Source organism: Staurois parvus, unplaced genomic scaffold (genome assembly GCF_062004578.1).
Source record: "Staurois parvus isolate SC_StPar_1 unplaced genomic scaffold, SC_StPar_1.0 ptg000253l, whole genome shotgun sequence".
In the NCBI taxonomy this organism is placed as follows: Eukaryota; Metazoa; Chordata; class Amphibia; order Anura; family Ranidae; genus Staurois; species Staurois parvus.
In genome coordinates, this window is record NW_028318049.1 from 336,117 (window position 1) to 357,118 (window position 21,002).

The 21,002-nt window shown below is 44.5% G+C and overlaps 1 protein-coding gene across 1 annotated transcript in view; it reads left to right on the forward strand.

The window, feature by feature from the left end:
• The first annotated feature begins 1,089 nt into the window (after nucleotides 1-1,089).
• MSANTD2 (Myb/SANT DNA binding domain containing 2) overlaps nucleotides 1,090-21,002 on the forward strand; it is a 29,916-nt gene continuing 10,003 nt past the window's right edge. The window contains exons 1-5 of the mRNA XM_089680904.1: nucleotides 1,090-1,539; nucleotides 13,798-14,050; nucleotides 14,346-14,492; nucleotides 16,069-16,116; nucleotides 19,994-20,051. Coding sequence (XP_089537030.1) covers nucleotides 1,114-1,539; nucleotides 13,798-14,050; nucleotides 14,346-14,492; nucleotides 16,069-16,116; nucleotides 19,994-20,051 — 932 coding nt within the window. The 5' untranslated portion in view covers nucleotides 1,090-1,113. The remainder of the gene's footprint in view (nucleotides 1,540-13,797; nucleotides 14,051-14,345; nucleotides 14,493-16,068; nucleotides 16,117-19,993; nucleotides 20,052-21,002) is intronic.

Genomic DNA, 21,002 nt, shown 5'->3' on the forward strand with positions numbered 1-21,002 from the left:
TAGAAGAAAGCCTGTTAGAATCTGCAAAAGACTTGAGACTGGGGCGGAGGTTCACCTTCCAGCAGGACAACGACCCGAAACATCCAGCCAGAGCTACAATGGAATGGTTTAGATCAAAGCATATTCATGTGTTAGAATGGCCCAGTCACAGTCCAGACCTAAATCCAATGGAGAATCTGTGGCAAGACTTGAAAATTGCTGTTCACAGACGCTCTCCATCCAATCTGACAGAGCTTGAGATATTGTGCAAAGAAGAATGGGCAGAAATGTCCCTCTCTAGATGTGCAAAGCTGGTAGAGACATCCCCAAAAAGACTTGCAGCTGGAATTGCAGCCAAAGGGGGTCCTACAAAGTATTGACTCCGGGGGGCTGAATACAAATGCCGCCACACTTCACAGATTTATTTGTAAAAATTGTTGAAATCCATTTCTCATTTTCTTTCCACTTCACAATTATGTGCCACTTTGTGTTGGTCTATCACATAAAATCCCAATAAAATACATTTATGTTTTTGGTTGTAACATGACAAGATGGGGAACATTCCAAGGGGTATGAATACTTTTTGGAGGCACTGTAAGTACGCCCGTGTGAACATTGTGAGGTGATAACAGACCTCTATGAGGTAATCGGTGACACGGACATCACACACAGAGATCACACACACGGATTACACTGATAAGCTCTCTGAGGTAATACAGATATAAAACTGATATTTATGAGGTAATATTGGTATACAAGCAGATCTATTGATTCTGTCGGCTGTCTATGGGGTGGAATTGATATCCAGGCACTGCGGGTAATATTAGACGTCTATGAGGTGATCGGTGATATAAATCCCCCATATACAGGTCACCCTGCGGTCCCAGGCAGGCGGGGGTCACCCTGCAGGAAGGGCTATGGTGGATGGCAGCGATATAAAGGACACGAGTGTATTGGCGGGAGAATTGTTTTGGGGTTCCGAGTATCCCCGGGACCTCCCCCGGCCATCCTGGTCCTCACCTCCCCTCTATCCTCCCCCCTCCATCCTCCTGGCGGTTCTCTTTGGTCTGGCAGTGATAGGCCCGGCCCCGCCCCCTCCGAATACGTCACTTCCGGCCGCACACAAGGGGGAAGATGGCGGCGCCCTGTAATTCGGAGCTTCCGTCCGAGGCTTCGTCTTGTCTGAAAATCCCGAAGAGCGAGCTTTTATCGCCGGCCTCTCCGGGCCTGAGCGATGGGCAGCGCTCCCTGTCCAACCCGTCCACCCCGAGCCGCTCCTCCCCGCTCACTGCCGGCGTGACAGGCGGCCCTGCCCCCTCCCCCTCTGTCTCCTTCTCCACCGCCTGCCGCGGCATGTCGTGGACCCCCGCCGAGACCAACGCGCTCATCGCCGTGTGGGGCAACGAGAGGCTGGTGGAGGCCCGCTACCAGCAGCTGGAGGGAGCCGGCACCATCTTCGGCACCAAAGCCCCGGGGCCCGCCATGTACGACCGGGTGTCCCGGGCCCTGGCCGAGCTGGGCTACGAGAGGACCCCCAGCCAGTGCCGCGAGAGGATGAAGGTACCGCCCCTCCCCCCACACATCTGTACTGCTACCACCCCTCCCCCCCACACATCTGTACTGCTACCACCCCTCCCCCATCCCATCTGTAATACCCACCAGGGTTGGCCAGCCAAAGGAGGAAGGGACCCCCATAGTACCCTATGCTATCCCCTCCCCCACCGCACCCCTATGCTATCCCCTCCCCCACCGCACCCCTATGCTATCCCCTCCCCCACCGCACCCCTATGCTATCCCCTCCCCCACCGCACCCCTATGCTACCCCCTCCCCCACAGTACCGCTATGCTACCCCCTCCCCCCTATAGTACCGCTATTCTATCCCCTCCCCCCTATAGTACCCCTATGCTATCCCCTCCCCCCTATAGTACCCCTATGCTATCCCCTCCCCCCTATAGTACCCCTATGCTATCCCCTCCCCCCATAGTACCCCTATGCTATCCCCCTTCCCCCTATAGTACCCCTATGCTATCCCCTCCCCCCATAGTACCCCTATGCTATCCCCCTTCCCCCTATAGTACCCCTATGCTATCCCCTCCCCCCATAGTACCCCTATGCTATCCCCTCGCCCCATAGTACCCCTATGCTATAAATTCCCCCCTTAGTACCTCTTTAAACAGTGAATGTTGCACGCTTTTATAAACAACAAACCAAATCATGACAAACAATAAACGGGAGTGAATCCAACATTACAATTCTGCACAAACCCCTATCTCTTATACGGCATATTGAATAAATGAAGTGAACCAATTCAGTGCTACAAGTGGAAACTCTACCTGAAATCAAATGTGATACAAAATACAAAAATGAATAATATTTATAATAATTATATACTTAAAGAAAACAAAAATAAGTCCAAAAAATTGATGTGTGTTTTCTTCTTAGTGACACTTTTCCTTCTATAATCACCAAGTGCTTCAGTCACAAATGTGCGTCCGTCCACCACCAGATGTCTGCTCACCTCCAGCACTGTGACCTCACATAATACTGTGTTCTGGTCTGACTGCACTTGTGGTCCCACAATGGACTGTGACGACCACTTGATGGATGATCAGTTGTAATCCCCACCTCGTTCTCCTCCTTTTTCGTTTTAGTCCGATTAGGATAGAATATGCATCCCTTCAGAAGATGTGCCTCAATTATCTACAACAAAATGGCGCTGTGGTCTCTCTATATATGGCCGATTAGCGTCGTACAGTTCATTCATGTTCCCCTTGAGAACGCCATGTGATGAGTGACGAAATGCGTTGGGTAGGAGCCTTGGATGACGTCACGACGCAACACGGAGTCAGTGATCACTGCAGAGTTAGTGCACACTGGTTGCAATACGCTTGCACCGGAGGATACATTGCCGTCCAGGCCGGTAAGCATAGCGGCACCAGCGGTGGATGTTATTCCTTATATTGGAAGGTTGTCAGTGTCGGAGCGCACACTGCTGTAGGCAGAGACAGCTGACTCTTCACGGCACAGTTTTCTCAGATTGCCAAGCTATTATAACCAAAAGCAGTACACACCTCGTGCGGTGAGGCACCATTTGCATGTGAGTCTGCATTTGTATATTATTTTTGATATTAAAATGTTATAAAGCTTTGCGCACTATGTGGAGTCTTTTTATTGGTGAGGTGAATTGGTGGTGAGATCTAACATCCCGAACGAGGTGGGGATTAAAACTGATCATCAAGTGGTCTTCAGAGTCCATTGTGGGACCACAAGGGCAGTCAGACCAGGACACAGTATTATGTGAGGTCACAGTGCTGGAGGTGAGCAGACATCTGGTGGTGGAAGGACGCACGTTTGTGACTGAAGAACTTGGTGATTATAGAAGGAAAAGAGTCACTAAGAAGAAAACTTTTTTTTGGACTTATTTTTTGTTTTTTTAACCACTTGCCTACCAGGCACTTATACCCCCTTTCAGCCCAGGCCAATTTTCAGCTTTCAGCGCTGTCGCAATGACAGTTGCACGGTCATGCAACACTATACCCATATGACATTTTTATCATTTTTTTTCACACAAATAGAGCTTTCGTTTGGTATTTAATCCCCGTTGGGTGTATATTTTTTGTGCTATAAACAAAAAAAAAAAAACAAAAAAAAATTTTTTCTTTGTTTTCTATTATAAAAGTTTTCAAACAGGTAATTTTTCTCCTTCACTGATGTGCGTTGATGAGGCTGCACTGATAGTCAGCACTGATGGGCATTGAAAGGCACAGGTGGGTGGCACTGCTGGGCACTGATCATCAGTGCCGATCTGTTTTCTGACAATTGCCGGTTATCGGCAGGACTTTCCTCACGCTGTGACAGCATGAGGAACGTGCAGCCAACAACCGGCAACTGCATTTACCGGGTGATCTGTGTAATTGGACACAGCTGATCACGTGGTAAGAGGACGCTGTGATTGACCTTTTACCACATCGCCAGGGCTGGTTCTGGGAGCACATCATATGATGCCCTCCCAGAACTGGACAACCGTGCTGTAACCATCTTTCGGCCATAGCCCGGTTGTCAAGTGGTTAAGTATATAATTATTCTAAAAAATATATATATATATTTTTTTTGTATTTTTATCACATTTGGTTTTAGGTAGAATATCCACTTGTAGCGCTGCATTGGTTCAGTTAATTTATTCAATATGCCCGTAGTACCGCTATTCTATCCCCTCCCCCATAGTACCCCTATATTATAATCTCCCCCATAGTACCCCTATATTATAATCTCCCCCATAGTACCCCTATATTATAATCTCCCCCATAGTACCCCTATACTATAACCCCCCCATAGTACCCCTATACTATAACCCCCCCATAGTACCCCTATACTATAACCCCCCCATAGTACCCCTATACTATCCCTGCCCCCCCAATAGTACCCCTATGGTATCTCCTCTTTCCCTCCATAGTACCCCTATGCTATTACCCCCTCTTCCTCTCCATAGTACCCCTATGCTATTACCCCCTCTTCCTCTCCATAGTACCCCTATGCTATTACCCCCTCTTCCCCTCCATAGTACCCCTATGCTATTACCCCCTCTTCCTCTCCATATTACCTCTATGCTATCTCCCCACCCCCATCAAACACCCCCAGCCATTGCTACCAGAGGATGATGTTAACCCCATAGTGTCAATATACTACCTCATTCTATAGCCCATGAAGGTTCCAACATAGTACCTCTATACTGCCCCCTTCCTCCTCCGAAACCCCCAGCCAGTGCTGCCAGAGGATGACGGTACTCCTATACTACTCCTCCCTTCCATACTACCCCTTCCTCCACAACAGACTTCCCCTTCCCAGCCAGTAACACAAGATGGTGAGGATACCCCTGTACAACGTCCTCCCCCATCAGAGACCCACAACCAGTGCTTCCAGAGGATAAAGGTACCCTTATATTATTGCTCTCCCCCAGCCAGTGATGTGAGAGGATAAGGATACTCCGATAGTACCCCTGAACTAATTGCTGCCATATCTGAGACCCCCCAGGCAGTGCTGACAAATAATGAAAGTACCCTTATACTACCCCCTCCCACCACATACTACCCTTTTTCTCCATCAGATACCCCCAGGCAGTGCTATCAAGAGACGAAGTTACTGCCATGGTACCCATATACTACACCTTCCTTCCTCTGTACTACCCTTCCTCCATCAAGAGACCCAGAGCCAGGGCCACAAGTGCATGAATGTAGCTCTACATTACCCCCGGCTACTCCAATATACTCTCTCCCACATCAAAGACCCAAACCAATATGGTAAGAGGTTAAGGGTACTCCAATACCTCTCCCTCCTCAATCAAACGCCTCCAACCAGTGCTGTGAGAGGATGAAGCAGCACCCATAGCACCAAGTGCTGTTTCAGAGTTCCACAATCAGTGCTGAAGGATGAAGCTACCCCCAGAGTACACTTCTAATACCTGCCCAACATTACTGTGCCGCCTTCCATCAGAGACCACCAGCCAGTACTGTGGAAGGTTGGAGATACCCCTACCTTGTCCATATTACTATTCCTCTCCATGAAGTTACCCCCATATAACTCTGTAGTCCCCCTCCATATTGCCTGCCCCATAATAATCCTGACCAGTGCTGCAAGAAAATGAAGGTACCTCCATAGTACACCTATACTATACTTCCTTTATACTACCCCTTTCATTCTATAATATCCTCCAGCCAGTGCCACAGGAGGATGAAGTACCCCCATAGTACTATGTTCTGTAGTATCAACATTCCTGTATAATACTTCCTGTCCATGAGAGACTCCTGGCGGGAGGATGAACTTACCCCATCCATGAGATCACCAGTCAGTACCACTAGAGAATGAAGGTACCTCCATGGTAGCCTCTCGCATTGTGTTCTACCACCTTCTCCATGAAAAACTCCTACCTGGAGCTGAAAGTGGTTGAAATTACTCCTTACCTTCATCAAATGATGAAGATATCCCCAATAGTATACCTTTCCTGTACACATCCCCACAGTTCCCTTTCACCTTGTATATATAACCCCTTCTCTCCATGAGACATTCCCCCTTCCTGCCTCACCAGTGATGAGAGGTCTTAGGTACCCTTGTAGTATTTTCTCTTCTCCATCAAATACCCATAGCCAGCAGTGTGATAGGGTGAATGTACCCCCTCTCCCCTCTAGTACCCATCTCTCCACCAGAGACCCCCAACCTGTGATAATAGGATGATAATTCCCCCTACCCTATATAATACCCAACTCTTCATCACAGCTGCTCTTGTGTCTATCCTGAAAAAGGATGAGCTAACCCCACAGTATACCTTGACATTGTATAGAACCCCTTCATGAGAGACCTCCTTCCAGTAATGTGAGAGAACAAAGTACCCCCATAATGCCCCTATAATACCCTCTGCTCCATCAGAGGTCCCCAGGCAATGATGTGATAGGGTGAAGGTACCACCATAGTAACCCCCTCCACTCTAAAACATGTGCCTCTTCATCAGAGCCCCCAGCCTGTGATATGATGGGATGAATATACACCCATAGTAACCCTCCCCTGTATACTACCCTTCCCATTCATGAGACCCCAGCCAATGCCACCAGAGGATGAAAGTGTCTTGTTAGTACCCCTCCATATTGCCCTCCTATCTGTGAGACCCTCAGCCAGTGCCACCAAAGGATGAATAATCCTCTACTCTACCTTCTCTTCTGTACTACCCTCTATATCACAGACCAACAGCGGGTGCTGTGAGAGGAAGAAGGTACCCCCATAGTACACACTACATTCTTCATTACCTTCCTCATAGTACCCTGAGCCCCCCTCCATTAGACACTCCCAGTAAGTGTTATGAGAGGATGAAAGCATCTCCTCCCTGCATATTGTATACTACCTTCCTCCTATTACACCTGGTCCCTCTCAGCCCTCTCATATAGGGAAGGCAGGGTGTGAAGGAAAAGCAGGTAGGTGCAGCTGTAGAGGACACATTCAAATGAACCTGATGATTTACCCTGACAAAGATCACTTAAAGCAGAACCCCAGATTTCTTGTGGATTTGGATAGTTCATTTGGACCAAGATTGGGCAGTGGCTGTCGCATTGGGAGCATGTTACATGTTCCACCCTAAAAATGGAGGGAACATGTAACCTGTTCCCAAAGGTGAACTTATCCTTTAAGATTAAAGCGATTGGAAGTGAAGTGGTGGCTGTTCAATCGTTTGTGGATTTGATTGTTTTACTCAAATGCCGCATTGATCGGATAATAAAATTGAAGTGTGTATGGCTACCGTTAGGTTTTCAGCTGCTTGTAGAAAAGCTGAAAAATGGTCTGTTGCAGCCAGTCAATGCTGGTCTATGTACACCTCCCTATGTGATGGTTGTGGTGCTGTGTGATTGGCCCAGTGCAATCAGTTACTCCTTCCTATTCTAAAGTCCCCGGGGATTTTCTTTCCTCCCAATAACAAAACGGAGCAGTGGTGATAAAAGAGGTGAATATATGTTGGAGTTTGGGTTTAAAGCATACCTGCCTGGCAAAGCATAGGCTTGCTTTATAGAGAGAGATGGCATATTCCCGTTGTTATTAACCACTTCAAGTCCAGACACTTTCACCCCCTTCCTGTCCAGGGCAATTTTCAGCTTTAAGGGCTATCACACTTTGAATGACAATTGCGCAGTCATGCAACACTGTACCCACATTAATTTTTTAGCATTTTTTTGAGACAGATAAAACTTTATTTTGGTGGTAGTTATTCACCACTGGGATTTTTATTTTTTGTTTGCTATACAAATGAAAAAGTCCAAAAATTTTGAAAAAAGTGTTTTTATAATATTTTGCAAATAAATAATATTTCATCATAAATCTTGGCCAAAATTTATTCAGTTATCTTTTTAATAAAAAAAGAAAAAAACCTAAATTAGTTTATAACCAAAAATTTAACTTTTTTTACATTTTTATTTTTTTATATTTATTTTTTTTATTTACATACTATCACCCTAGCAGTACAGTGTCACCATGGTGACACTGTACTACTTGTGGGGGGTGATGAAGATTTTTTTTTTTTTACACCGATTGCTTTTACACCTATAAAGGCTGTAAAAGCAATCATTTCTCCTTCTCTCTGGCGGCATTCTAGCAACCATTGAGAAATACTGTATGAGTTGTGATTGGTCACAGCTTGTCACATGGTACAAGGCTGTTGTGAATAGCCTTGTACCATGTGATCTCTGATCATTCACAGATTTCACACGTAGTAAGCAATGATGTCAGAAGTGACATCTTGCTTACTACTCTGCATGTGATCACTGATTGGCCAATCAGTGATCACATGATTGGGACCTCGCACAGAGGTCCCGTACGACGATCGGTGTTCCACTGTGTCCGGAGGACAGAGTGGGCACCGGATCGCGGTGCTGTGCGCTCCCAGGGAGTGCGCACAGTCCAAAATGGCGGGCGCCGTTTATGAATGGCAAACCGCCCCTGGACTGCCACCATCCGGCAATTTATATACAGCGGCCGGACGGCAAGTAGTTAAGAAAACATTAGAGAACTTAATTTGTTCCTATACTAAAGCAGGCATACATGGGTCGAATTCCAAATGATTTTTCGATCAACAACATCGTTCGTTCTGTAATCCGATTGTGCCACCAACGATTTAGAAAATCGGTTGTTTTTCATAAATTTTCCAGCATGCCCGATAAACGAAATGGGGAGGAACCACAAAAATCGGTCGGTGCCATTGCCCCACTAACAGGGCGAAAATCGTCCAGTTATTCTTAGGTCCGATTTTCGAACACAAAATCATTTGAAAATCGACTCTTGTATAGCCGGCCTTAAAATATATTGGAAGGTTTATCCACCGATGAATTCACTTGGAGGAGGTAACGTCTGTACAGATGCATAGGAGATATATTTAAGTCCCAAGTATTGCAGTGCATTCCTTTGCATTGTGTTTTCCACCAGTTCATCCTTGTTCTGGATCTAGGAAGGTAACTAAAACTGTCAGTATTGGTGTAGGCTCTACAACCAGGATATTCAAGATGTCGTGGATTAAACTATCCAATAAATGAGACTGTGGTCTTTCATACTAGGGTTCAATAGTGACCTTTCAAGAGTCCTTCCCTAGACCTTTTCAAGGCCTTTTGTGTTACCGTATAATTCAGAGGTCTCATCCTGTTAGATGCCGTAACAATGGACAACCACCATATAGTCCCAGATGATGGTCTTACCTGGGAGTTAATTCTGCTCAATGCTCAACTAATGGAGGGGGCGGGGGTCACACACTTGGTACCATTGTCGTAGTTCATGCACATGTATTGTAGAGTATTGATCCATTTGAGAAGCTGATATTTTGAGAAACACCGTGCAGTTCTTATTCAACTGAACTTGAACAAAAAGTAGGAAACTGTCTCTCCTGAGCAGGGAGCAATGTTGGCAGGCGGTTTTTCTCAGACGATTTAAAGCAAATCTGCACTTTGCCTATTGAGGGTAAAGCAAATATATGTTAGGTCTCTCCCCTTCTACTCATACATTTGCTTCTCTTCAATTCTGTTCACTGCCAAAAGGCAAAGAAAATACCTGGTACTTGCAGAGGTACAAGGCTACATGTACACTGGAACTGCCATAGACCCTAACTGTACCGGCAGTGGTAAAACGCTAAGTGCAGCAAAAACTTTTACAAAGGTTACTTTGGTTACCCACTTTTAGCGCTTGGACATTCATTTCATTTACCGGAGTACATGCCCTTGAAATGAATAAACGCCCAAGCTCTAAATGCGGTGCTTAACCACTTGCCCTCCTGAGGATTTACCCCCCTTACTGACCAGGCCATTTTTTGTGATATGGCTCTGTTACTTTAACTGACAATTGCGCAGTCATGCAATGCTGCACCCAAATTAAATTTATGTCCTTTTTTTCCCAAAAATAGAGCTTTCATTTGGTGGTATTTGATCGACTGCATTTTTAAATTTTTTGCGCTATAGAAAAAAAAAAAAAGACCGACAATTTTGAGAAAAAAAAAAAACAATATTCTTGACTTTTTACTATTAAAACATGTCCAGTGAAAAATTTTTACAAAATCAATATCTTCTGCCACATGTCTTTCTTGGGGAAAAAAATCGCATATATATATATATATATATATATATATATATATAAAATATATGTGTGTGTATAGATAGATATAGCTATATATATATATATATATATATATATATATATATGTGTGTATATATATGTATATGTGTGTATATATATATATATATATATAGTGTGTGTATATATAGTAATGATCAGCGATGGGCATTCTGACACTGGGGGGGACCTGACTGTCACTGACAACCCCAGTGACACCAATACAGTGATAATGAGAAGTACTGACACTGTACTAATGGCACTGGGCAGCAGGGGGTTAACATGTGGGGCGATCAAATGGTTAACTGTGTGCTGTTTTGCTGTGTGCTGTGTATGTGCTTTACTGTGTAAGCACATTGCTTTGTATTGCTATGCTATGTAGAGTAATACAAAGCAATGTGCAGGAGCTGACAGGGAGAGATGTTTACATACAGGTCTCTCCCCCCGTCATTGATACACAGCGATAGCCGGCGGGGAATCAATGGCAGGGACTGATTGATCGACAGGTGAGGCCACCAAAGGCGGCACGGGTAGGGTGTGCACACCCCTGCCGCCCTGTAGCAGTATTTCTGCTATAGGGTGGCGGGAAAGCGGTTAAAATCATTGTTGCCACTGTTGGCGTTTATTGGCCAAAACGTTCCTCTCCTGAACGCAATTCTAATGCATTCAGGGCAGGGACATTTAACTGCCCCTAAACTCTGTTAAAAGGCTGTGTGTGCATGGACACATAGGCTTTTACTGAGTTGAGTTCAGGGCCTTGGGAAAAAACAAAAACGCCAAAAGCTCCTAAGCTCACATTTAGGAGCAGCAGTGTACATGAGGCTTTAGGGTTTGTCCACAGTTCCAGCCGCAAGTAGGAATAAGCCCCTACAGAGCTGGGCCAAATTGTGCGACTCTAGTGTACACAGGACTTTCCTTTTCTGATGGTTGAATGGCACAGTAGAGGTGTGTGAGCACAGCACAGGTCACTTTAGTTATTACTATTAAAGGTCATTCTACAAATGTTATAATGCTTAGAATGTTACACCATGCCCCCCCAACCCCCCCCCCCCCCGACCCGTTACATTAAGCCTTCCTGGGATTATACTTGCCTTCATACTTCAAGGTTCCATCCAGCTCCTTTTCATGCTGCTCATGTACTATGTGGTGCCATTTATTCCTGTAGGTAAGTTGTTGGAGGACACCATGGGTTGGTTTACTAAAGGTAAACACTCAGCACTTTGTAAAGGGCATTTTCCTCAGATGTTAATGAATGTATTAAAGCTCTGCTAACTTCTATGGTTCAATCATGCAAGCAAAAAAAAATAAATGTTTCCCCATACATGTGATTGGGTATTCTTTACAAAGTGGAATTTCACCACATTCACTAAGCTCTGGGGAAAATTCACTTGCCAAGATGCCCATCCCTTACAAAGTGAACTGCCTACTTGCCTTTAGTAATGAGTACAATTTATCCAAAGGGATGGGGCCAAGGCACTCCTACAGAGTATGAAGAGCCAGGGCTCCAGCTTTGGTTGGAGGAAAGAGTGCTGGAAATGGGACTAAATGTGGTGTTCCAGGTGGACTGTCTCTAGGGAGGTGGGGTGTTTGTTAAAGGACAACACCTATAAAAGTGACATATCTTAAAGTTTATTTCCAGTTTTGGTTGGAAAAGAACTGCCGGGTGAACTATATGCATTGCAAGGATTTAAAAACTGGCCAAACTTTTATTGTAGATTATCACATGCTTCTTACGGAGCCAAGCTATAGAAAGTCTTTGTATTATTCACACAAATACGGTTCACCTAACAATAATCACTCTAAAAAATCCTAAGTCTCCCTAGACGCAAAAGTTCCACTTTCACCCCTGAAAGTTCAAAAGTCAATATAATATTCTTTCAGTGTCTGTGATATCCTCAAAAACTTTTTATATACGTGCTCTCTGATTTAATCCACCTTCATGAAGATATTCCTTTAATCCCTGAAATCTCAAAAAAAGAAAACTCCAATATAGTGCATTATCCCACACAAATATACAAAAAACATATAATCCCCCCGTGGTTACTGACGTGTCGCCCCACTTAGTGTCCACATCTAACTGCCTGTATTAAACACCCTTACTCAATTAAAACTTGTTTATATCTCTCAATACCATATACTCCAAAACTTTGTTCCAATCCGTCTTTTCTTTCTTCAATATTTCCATGTAATCCATGGACTCATGCAGTGCGGGGTGAGCCGTGCTCCCGGGGTCTTCCTCCACTGGCGAGCCTTCAATAATAAGCACAGAGCAAGTTGCTGCTGGAATTGTCCCCTCTTGGCAGAAAAATGTATGTAAGGGTCCATACCCACCATCACAGTGCATTAACCACAGGTGTGTTAGACCATGCATGACCAGCACCATTTCTGACTGTATACCACAATATGTTAGTGAGCTGTGCTGCAAGGCACATCTATCTGGCAAGAAGCATTTCATTTCAGTACAATTCAGAATGAATGGCAGGCACTCCATCACACCAGCACATGTAATGTGTGTTGCAGTGCATTGTGGTAATGTACTAAGCATTACTATGTCCCTTCTCAAACTGATGAAAAGAGAAATAACTTTTTTTTTTCCCCCCCCAGATATTTCTTACCTAGGTGGATTCAGCATTGGTCCGATGCTGCATCTGTCCCTGCCGGCTCTAAGGATGAGAACGCAGCAATCACATGATCGCTGATCACTGAGTTCTCCTCTCCGCTCTGATCAGGGAGCGGTAACTGTCAGTCACCACTCTCTGCTCTGTTCCCCCAGCACTCACTTGCGTGCTGGGCTGTGGAGGGGGAGGCTGGCTCAGGCTCTCAGTGGCTCGCTGAGAGGCTGAGCCGGATGGATCCCGACTTCGAATTCGGGATCTTTTCCTAGCATGGACCGGCTGAGTAACATCAGCTGACAGCAGACTTCAGTCCGCTGATAACGAGTCACAGGAATGCAGAATGAACTGCACTCCTATGATTCACAGGAGAAGTACAGCCAAAAGGGCTTTGGCAGTACTTCTCCTTTAAAGTGGAAGTAAACCCCAACTATAACTATTCTTAATAATTTCCCTCCCCACTCCTCCTACCTAACCTATTTAAAAAAGATCTGTCTACTTCTCTATTTTCAATCTGCTTCTGGGAGCACTTGACAACAGATGTGAATTCCGGGAGGTGACGTCACCCATAGGCTCCCATGGCGCTGCCATTGTCAGTGGTCCCTCCTCTCCACTGCAGCAGCCTCCAACAGACAGAGGGGAGCTGGAGCTGTGCGATCATGTTACTGGGGCAGATTTAAAATAGGGGAGTATACATATCTTTTTAAAATAAAGGTTAGTCAAGATGGGTAGGAGGGGAGAGGAAAATATTTCAAGAATCGTTATTATTATTATACAGGATTTATATAGCGCCAACAGTTTGCTCAGTGCTTTACAATATATTAAGCTTTCTTCCACTTTAAAGAGGGAGGAGATGACTTGCCACCACCTCATGCAGTTTCTGGTTTTATGCAAGTGTAACACCTAGTGTATATACCCACAATAAACAGAAGCTTCCTGCTGACAAATAGTTACTTTGCAGTAACAGTTGGATTTTGCCATTTATTGCCATATATGTCTTTTGACTTGTTTAGGTTCCGATCTAATTGATAGCGTTCCTCTGTACAGAGATTAGAGTTTGAAATCTGTTTGTTACTTCAGACTCTGCGCAGATGCTACAGTCGTGTGAAAGAGCGTGGTGTTGGGAAAAGGAAAAGCAGCTACACTTTTGAACAGCTAGAACGAGTGTTTGGCCAGGGCGGATGGGACACACAGCCATGCCAACCAGTGCTAATAAACAGCAGTGGATTGTACCAGGAGATGGAGTCTGACGGCAGCACCATGGAGGACTATTCCCAGGAGGATTGGGGCAACCACAGCCAAGAGATCCAGGGCTTCCCAGGGGAGGAACTGGGTAAGATTCAAGTCTTCATACAAAATATTACTAGTCAGTTTTGTTCTGTTGGGGTTTTTATATAGTCCACCAGTTGCCAGATGCACTGGTGTGCCTTCGTGCACATTTTCTGTGTCTGATCAACAACAAACTATATTTAACAATCTTCAAATGGCATTATGGTCCAAACCATGGCCATCCTGCCAAGCGATCTTACAAAACTGTTTATGCTCAAACTGACTATATCAATTAATTGCCCTTAGAGGAATAGAGTAGTTAACATAAAATGGTATAAAACATTCTCACACTTGCACAGGAGTAGAAAAGTCTAACATTTCATACTTGGCACCTGCGCCATACCGCAATGCTGGCGAGCTGCACACACGACCAGAGCTGCAATGCGAAGTCTTCCGTGGAGGCAAAGATTCAGTGGAGGAGATTGGCAAGAGGTCCGAAGAGCCAGGTCAGACGTTACCAGGTGATTCCCACTCTTTAATTCTGTGATTTAAAATAGTGCTGGCTTTTACTGTATTTTCTTCCACTCATTTCGGTGACATGGTTGACCATAACTGGCATTATGTACTAAAGTGTTTGTTGACAGAACTGTCCTTGTTGCCTCTTGCATGAAAATAAAGGAGACCTGTAAATATGGTGACCACCACTGCTGACACTCTCATCTGGTGCTAGAGACCACCACTTCCTGTGTCTTGAGGCCAACGCTTGTCAATCCCGGGCACATTTTTGTGCTGGGGGGTCCTTTCATACTTATGAATACTTCATTGGAAACCTTCCCTCTCACTTCCTGCCCCCAGGACAACTATTGCACCAGGGAGGTAGTGGGATAAAATCTCAAACAGCAACACCGGCAAAAATGAAATTGCTTTTTATTCTGTTAGAGCAGGTGATGGCTAAGCTCTGTCAACTTTTTATTGTTGTGTGTGTCCCTCTAGCAGATTTTTCCCTTGCTTCCTGCCTGGTAAAGCCATTGTCTCTGCCGACAGTGAGTGAGTGGAAATCTCTCCCAATGGAGCACCAGATAGAGCCGACTGGTTTTATTTCTTCCCCACAAAAAACTCTGGATCTACATATTAATGAATGTCAATAAAAAGTATCAGGGGTTGGCAACCTATGGACACGTGTGTCCAAATAGACTCACAATTGTTTTGTTTTTTTTCATTGGCACCCAGAATGCCTCTGCCAGTGGCTGTACCTCTGACCGCTCACTAGGTCATTGGTTAAAAAGCATGGCCTTCCCTTCTCAGCCTGTGCCCCCCCCCCACCATTTTCTCTCCCAGTACCGGTGTAGGACTGCTGGCTTCTTTGGATGTCAGGGACCCCCTGCATTTCTAATGGTGCATGAATTGTGGCAGATCTGAGGTCTTAAGGTGCAGGATTTGGGGCTGATCTGAGATCTAAAGGTATATAAACTGAGGGTTGAAGGAGCTTGAATTGGGGCTTATCATCAAATTTAGGTATGCAGGTTTTAGATCTATGGTTAGGTGTGAAGGTGCAGGAATTGGGCTGATCTGAGTACTACCAGATGACATTGCTTGGTCTAAAATAAGTTGAATACAAATGGAAAGTTTCAGTAATTAATACCATTAGAATGCAGGTGAGGGGCTGGTCTTACACGTCATGATGTGTGCATTGTTTATTTCTGGAGGAGGGAGTGCTCGCTGCTGCGGAGGAGTTAGAAGCAGGACCCATGGGGGGAAGGTTAAAGTCCCAGAACCCTAGGCATAGATGTGCATTAAACCATTCGTGGGGGAGGGTGGCTTGTGATGGCTTGACCCAGACCCTACCCGACTGCAAGGGTAGGTTTTTATTATTCCTGGAGTTCAGATGAAATAAAGCAAATAACTGTATTTGCTAGGCAACCAAACAGAAGAGCTTTTTGTCCTGACAACTCTAAAATGACTGAAGATGCAATTACTTTGTTTCAATAGGTTTCTGCACTTTTTTCCTCATAAGTACTCTTAGCAATGCATTGTTTAATGAGCATTGTTAAGTTGTCTTTTTTTTTTTCTTTTGTTTTTTAGGACCTTGGGTGGTCCAGAAGCAGCCACTGCCATGTCCCCCAAATGACGGTACTGCACTGTTCTTACCTCTGCTGTTCTTTGTAGGATGTTATGTTCTAGTGTTTATTTTTTATAATAAAGCACCCCATTGATGCTGCACTGTACAGTGTTTTAAGGCCTTGTTCACATGGGCCTGAGCTTTGTATCAGAACAGCGTACACTGAGCTTTGTATAAGAGCAGTGTGTACAGTGAGCTTTTGAGAGAAACCGGCAGACTGACCACTGGTGACTTCAGAATTACACAAACAAGCAGCCCATGCCTGGCACCAACTCTTCTTTTTTTACAATATTTCTGTTAGGTTTTTTGACAAACGACTAGTAAGCTACAGATTGTAGGGAACCACTTCCTATTAAGGGGAGGAGGTTCCAGGTGCAACTCTTCTTGTTTTGTCTTAAAGTTGACAGTGTTTTAGTGTTTCCTGGAGTGCAGTTGGCTTTTTCTCCTTCCCAGACATGCGTGGGGCATAGTCTGCATTGAGAGTGGCTCTCTAGGGGGTGGAAGTGGCACACTCGGCATTTCTACAAATGCTTGTTGCTTAGCTGTCTTGTTGATTTCTTCACTGACCCAGAACAGATAAACAACCTATACGGACTTCTTTTTTATGTAATCTTTAACGTTTAAACAATACAAAGATTATAGCACAAAAAAAAAAAATTAGCATCCATAAGAACTTTCTCATCCAATGTTGAAGCAGTAATATCACAGCAACCACAAAGTTTCCAGTACTGCTTAAACATGTCTAAAGGAGGCATACACTGTGTACTCTATAAAAATAAGTCTAAAGCCACATGGTGGACTGATCTCTGACAAGATAGGAATATGAAAAGAGTAAAAAGGTGATGTCACAAACACAATCGGTGCAAATAATGGCCCACGGACACCATCAGAGTTACACAGATTAGACAAGCAACCTAGGGTTTATTCAGGAAGGTTTCTCTCAGCCACCTGGTGGCCATCCAGCCAGGCGGTGAGGCCGTGTGTGCCATTCAAATGCCATCAAGCCATCCATGAGCGACAGCCCAGCAGGTGGGAATTTGACCCACATATAGCACGGGTGAGACAAGTCCCTAAGTCAAGCTGAGAGGAAAAGTGTAGCCAGAAATCAGGCCATGACAAAGTAAATAAAACCATACAGGTTAATCAGGATAAAGGACACAATCGTTTGCTGAGGTTCTGGAACATGTCAACCAAAACCAGGTCACAGACTGGAAAAAAAAATACTATTAGGAAAAAACTTGTCATATAATGAGGTAAAGAAATAGAGGTGGGAAAAAAGGAATCAGGATTGTTGGTGCGCCTTGACAAGTTGTTTGAATGTAGGCTCCACTATGGCCAGCAGGGTAATTTCTAGGCTAGAGGAGACCGTGGTCAACCCAGACATGTTGTGCCTCCATGTGGCCCAGGTGGAGTCAAAGCAATCCCAAGCACTGTTACACGTGGCAATCCACTCCTCAGCCTACATTATCTCCATCACCTTTCCAGACCAGTCTCCATGGCTGGGGACATATGGGTTCTTCCAATGAATAGGCATAAGATATTTTGCGGCATTGAGCAGATGAGGGAGAGCACTAAGTTTATAGGTAGTGGGGGCATGGCGCAAGACGTGTTTTGGGGAAAAGGGAAGGTCTATGCCAGGATCTCAGCTATGCATTCCTGGATTTCCACCCAGAAAATCGATGTCACAGGGCAACCCTAGCACATGTATTGAAGTGTGCCTCTTTGGCCACAGCCTTTCCAACATAGGTCCACATATGGACTTCTGACTTCAACTTTCATTTTATGCTTCTTTCTCAGGCAAAAATTTTACATTTTTGATATGCCACAATAGGGGGTGCATAGCCAGCTGCTGTATTAGTGTGTTGGGGTGACTTATAAATTTATGGATTCACATGGAATAGCATGTGTTTTACAGCAACCTATTTATCTGAATGGACCGCCTTACACAGGGGTGTGGAAATGTTTGAAAAAAAACTACATATCCAGGGACTAAATCGGTGTCCCAATCTACTTGTCCCTCATGACAATCTACTTGTCCTGATAAAAAAAACATAAATTTTAACCAAAACCGTATTTAAATCTGCTTTAAGTAATGTCTGGGGCTTTTAAAAACAAAAGGGGTTTTATGGCGACTTAAACATTTAATATTTTTAACACTGCGCTGTTTATCTCCTCCCCTTCCCGCCTCTCTCCAGCACCGCACCCGGGGACTAGCAGGGATGAGAGAGACCTTGCAGTGTAATGAGCACCGATTGGGTGCTTGTCAGGAAAGGGGAGTGTCGGGCTTATCTTTTATCCATTTCGCTGCCAGAGCTGATTTTTGCATTTTTTGCACACGGTCAAAAATCATTTAAGGCCTGGAGATGACGCAAAACCCCCAACATTATATATTTTCTGAAATCAGAGATCTTGGAGAATAAAATAGCTATAGTTTCAATTTTTTTTAGGTCACACAATATTATCAAAGGTCTAGGAAACACAAAATTTCAGTAAAAAAATACACTTAAGTTAATTTTAGAGCACAAAAAGCAAACATTATCCAATTTTTTGTAAAATCGAAAAGACGAGGTTGCATCGAGTAAATAAATATCCAGCATGTCAAATCTTAAATTTGCATGTACTCGTGAAACGGCAACAAACTTTAGTACCCTATATTTTCTATAGGCGGTGCTTTTAAAGCCCCTTATAGGTCATCAGTTTAGCATTACAGAGGTCTGGTGCTAGAATTATCGCTCTCATTCTAACGTGCGCGGCCATAAGTAACGTATCGCAATTGATGTTTTGATGTGTAGGTGCCCCAGCGCGTGCTTTTACATCTGTGCGTACAAATGTGGGGCCTTGAAAAATGTGGGGCGGTTATATGCTTGGGTGTAACTTCCATTTAAAAAAAAAAAAGAATAAAAATAATAATTTTATTTAACACCGCAGATGGGCAAGCGGAGCCCGGGACATATAGAGTGGGCAGGGGGGAGAGGTTCACACTGTAGGTTGTGTGGAAGCAATCGAGTGGCAGGGCTGCCGCCCAAATGCTTCCACCTGACAGGTGAGCTAAAGGCAAAAAAAAAAAAAACCTACCTGCCCAGCGCCCGGAACTGCATGTTCTGGGCGTCCGGTGATATGAATTGCACATCCCTGCTTATAGTTGTTGGAATTCTCCTAAATAGACCTAAATCCAAGAAAACTCAGGTCAATATGTTCCCTGGTTACAAGCTCTGAGCCCCCTGCGACCTTGTCTGATACAAAGTCTTGCACAGTTGTACAGGCTCCCCTCCTCTACTGAAATTGCTTGCTCTGATTTAATTGCTCGCTGTGAGCTTCTCATAATGTCCAATTAAAGCTGCAGCAAGTCAGATAGAACCTGCCTTATTTCCTGGCTGCAGGACATCTAGGATGGTCTACATGCAAATACAGCCTGCCTAGGAGCTTACTCCTCCAGACTGACACCCACCTATCAAGGCATTTTGATATTTGCATAACTCCTTTTGAATCCAGCCCATTGCCTGTGTCAGGACTGGGGGCTCTTGAGAGGGTGTGATGCATTCAGGAAGCTATGTACAACACCCTACTGGCCCCTCCCACCAGGCATGATTTGTCTGCATTGCATGGTAGAAGCACAGAGACCCAGTGATGTTGGTGGATTAAAATAAATGTTTCTTTTTAAAAAGGCAAGATTTTATTTAAAAATGTAATGCTGGGGAAAGAGGGAGGAACCAGCGAATGCAAAATATAAGCACTAATATAACCTTCTAAACTCAGTCTTCTAAATCTGAGATTTATCTATTGCATTTCAAAGTAGCACAGTTGTAGTGCAGACAAATTTACAGAGATAGCATTTTTTTCCTAGGTTTTTGTTCACTTGATGGATTTTTTTTCTTCCTTTTCATCTAGAAGAAATCAGTATTCCAAAGAGACCGCCGAAGAGCAGAGACTCTGTAGAGGATATACAGTAAGTAGCTGTAATAAAGTGCTGCTGTATGCATTTTATATAAGTCTTGAGGCGCACGTGATCCAAAGGTCAAAGTGTGATCCCCACCACTGCTTGCAACCATTCTCCAGTGCCCCAGCTCTGCATAGTCTCCTTGATCTCCTGTGATACCATCCCTGCCTCCCAGAATGCAACACTCTGACAGAATTTCCATGTCCATGAGGTGTGCTGTATTGGGAAAAGAATCCCAGTGTTGTGTAAATGTCTATGGCTGTGTTCATGTTCTGTTAGCATAGAAGTTCACTCATTTTATGAAACAAAGCTGAAGTCACCAATGTTCTTCTATGTGTTACACAATTCTTATAGACCTTGTCATTGTCTATGTAGAGGAATGTTCACTGAGTGATGTGCATTGGGCCTACTATTTAAAATGAATGGGCTATAGAACACCTATTTTTTTGGCGACACATCATGCATTGTGGTGCGCTGTGGATCATTGCAGCACAGATGCTTTGGGGTGTAATTTAACATTTGCACAGTGCATTTTGCTGCAATATGGTGGAATGAGAGGCCTTGAAGTAAATTGACAGGATCTGTGTAAAGCTGACCACTTTATTCTCACCTCTCCAGGAATCCCTGGACACTTCCCCCTCCTGTGGCTTGCACTACAAAATGCCCAGTGCTTCTGTGTATGGGTGAGCACACAACTTCCCAGGTTAAGGAGCAGCAGGGGGCTTGGTAAAGTAATTGAGGGTGGCGGGGGAATCTTCTTTATACAGAAGCAATTTGCCCTGAATCACCAATGTGACAGCATCTCTTTAAAGACCATCCCTGGACAAATGTGAACCCTCCCTCCCTGCTCTAGCTCATCCTGGACGTTTTTGTTTTTTTTTCTCTTACCTTGTGAAGCCAAGCTTTATGCACCATCTCTTTCCCTTACCAACGCTGTTTATAGGTGCAAGGGACCGCTAA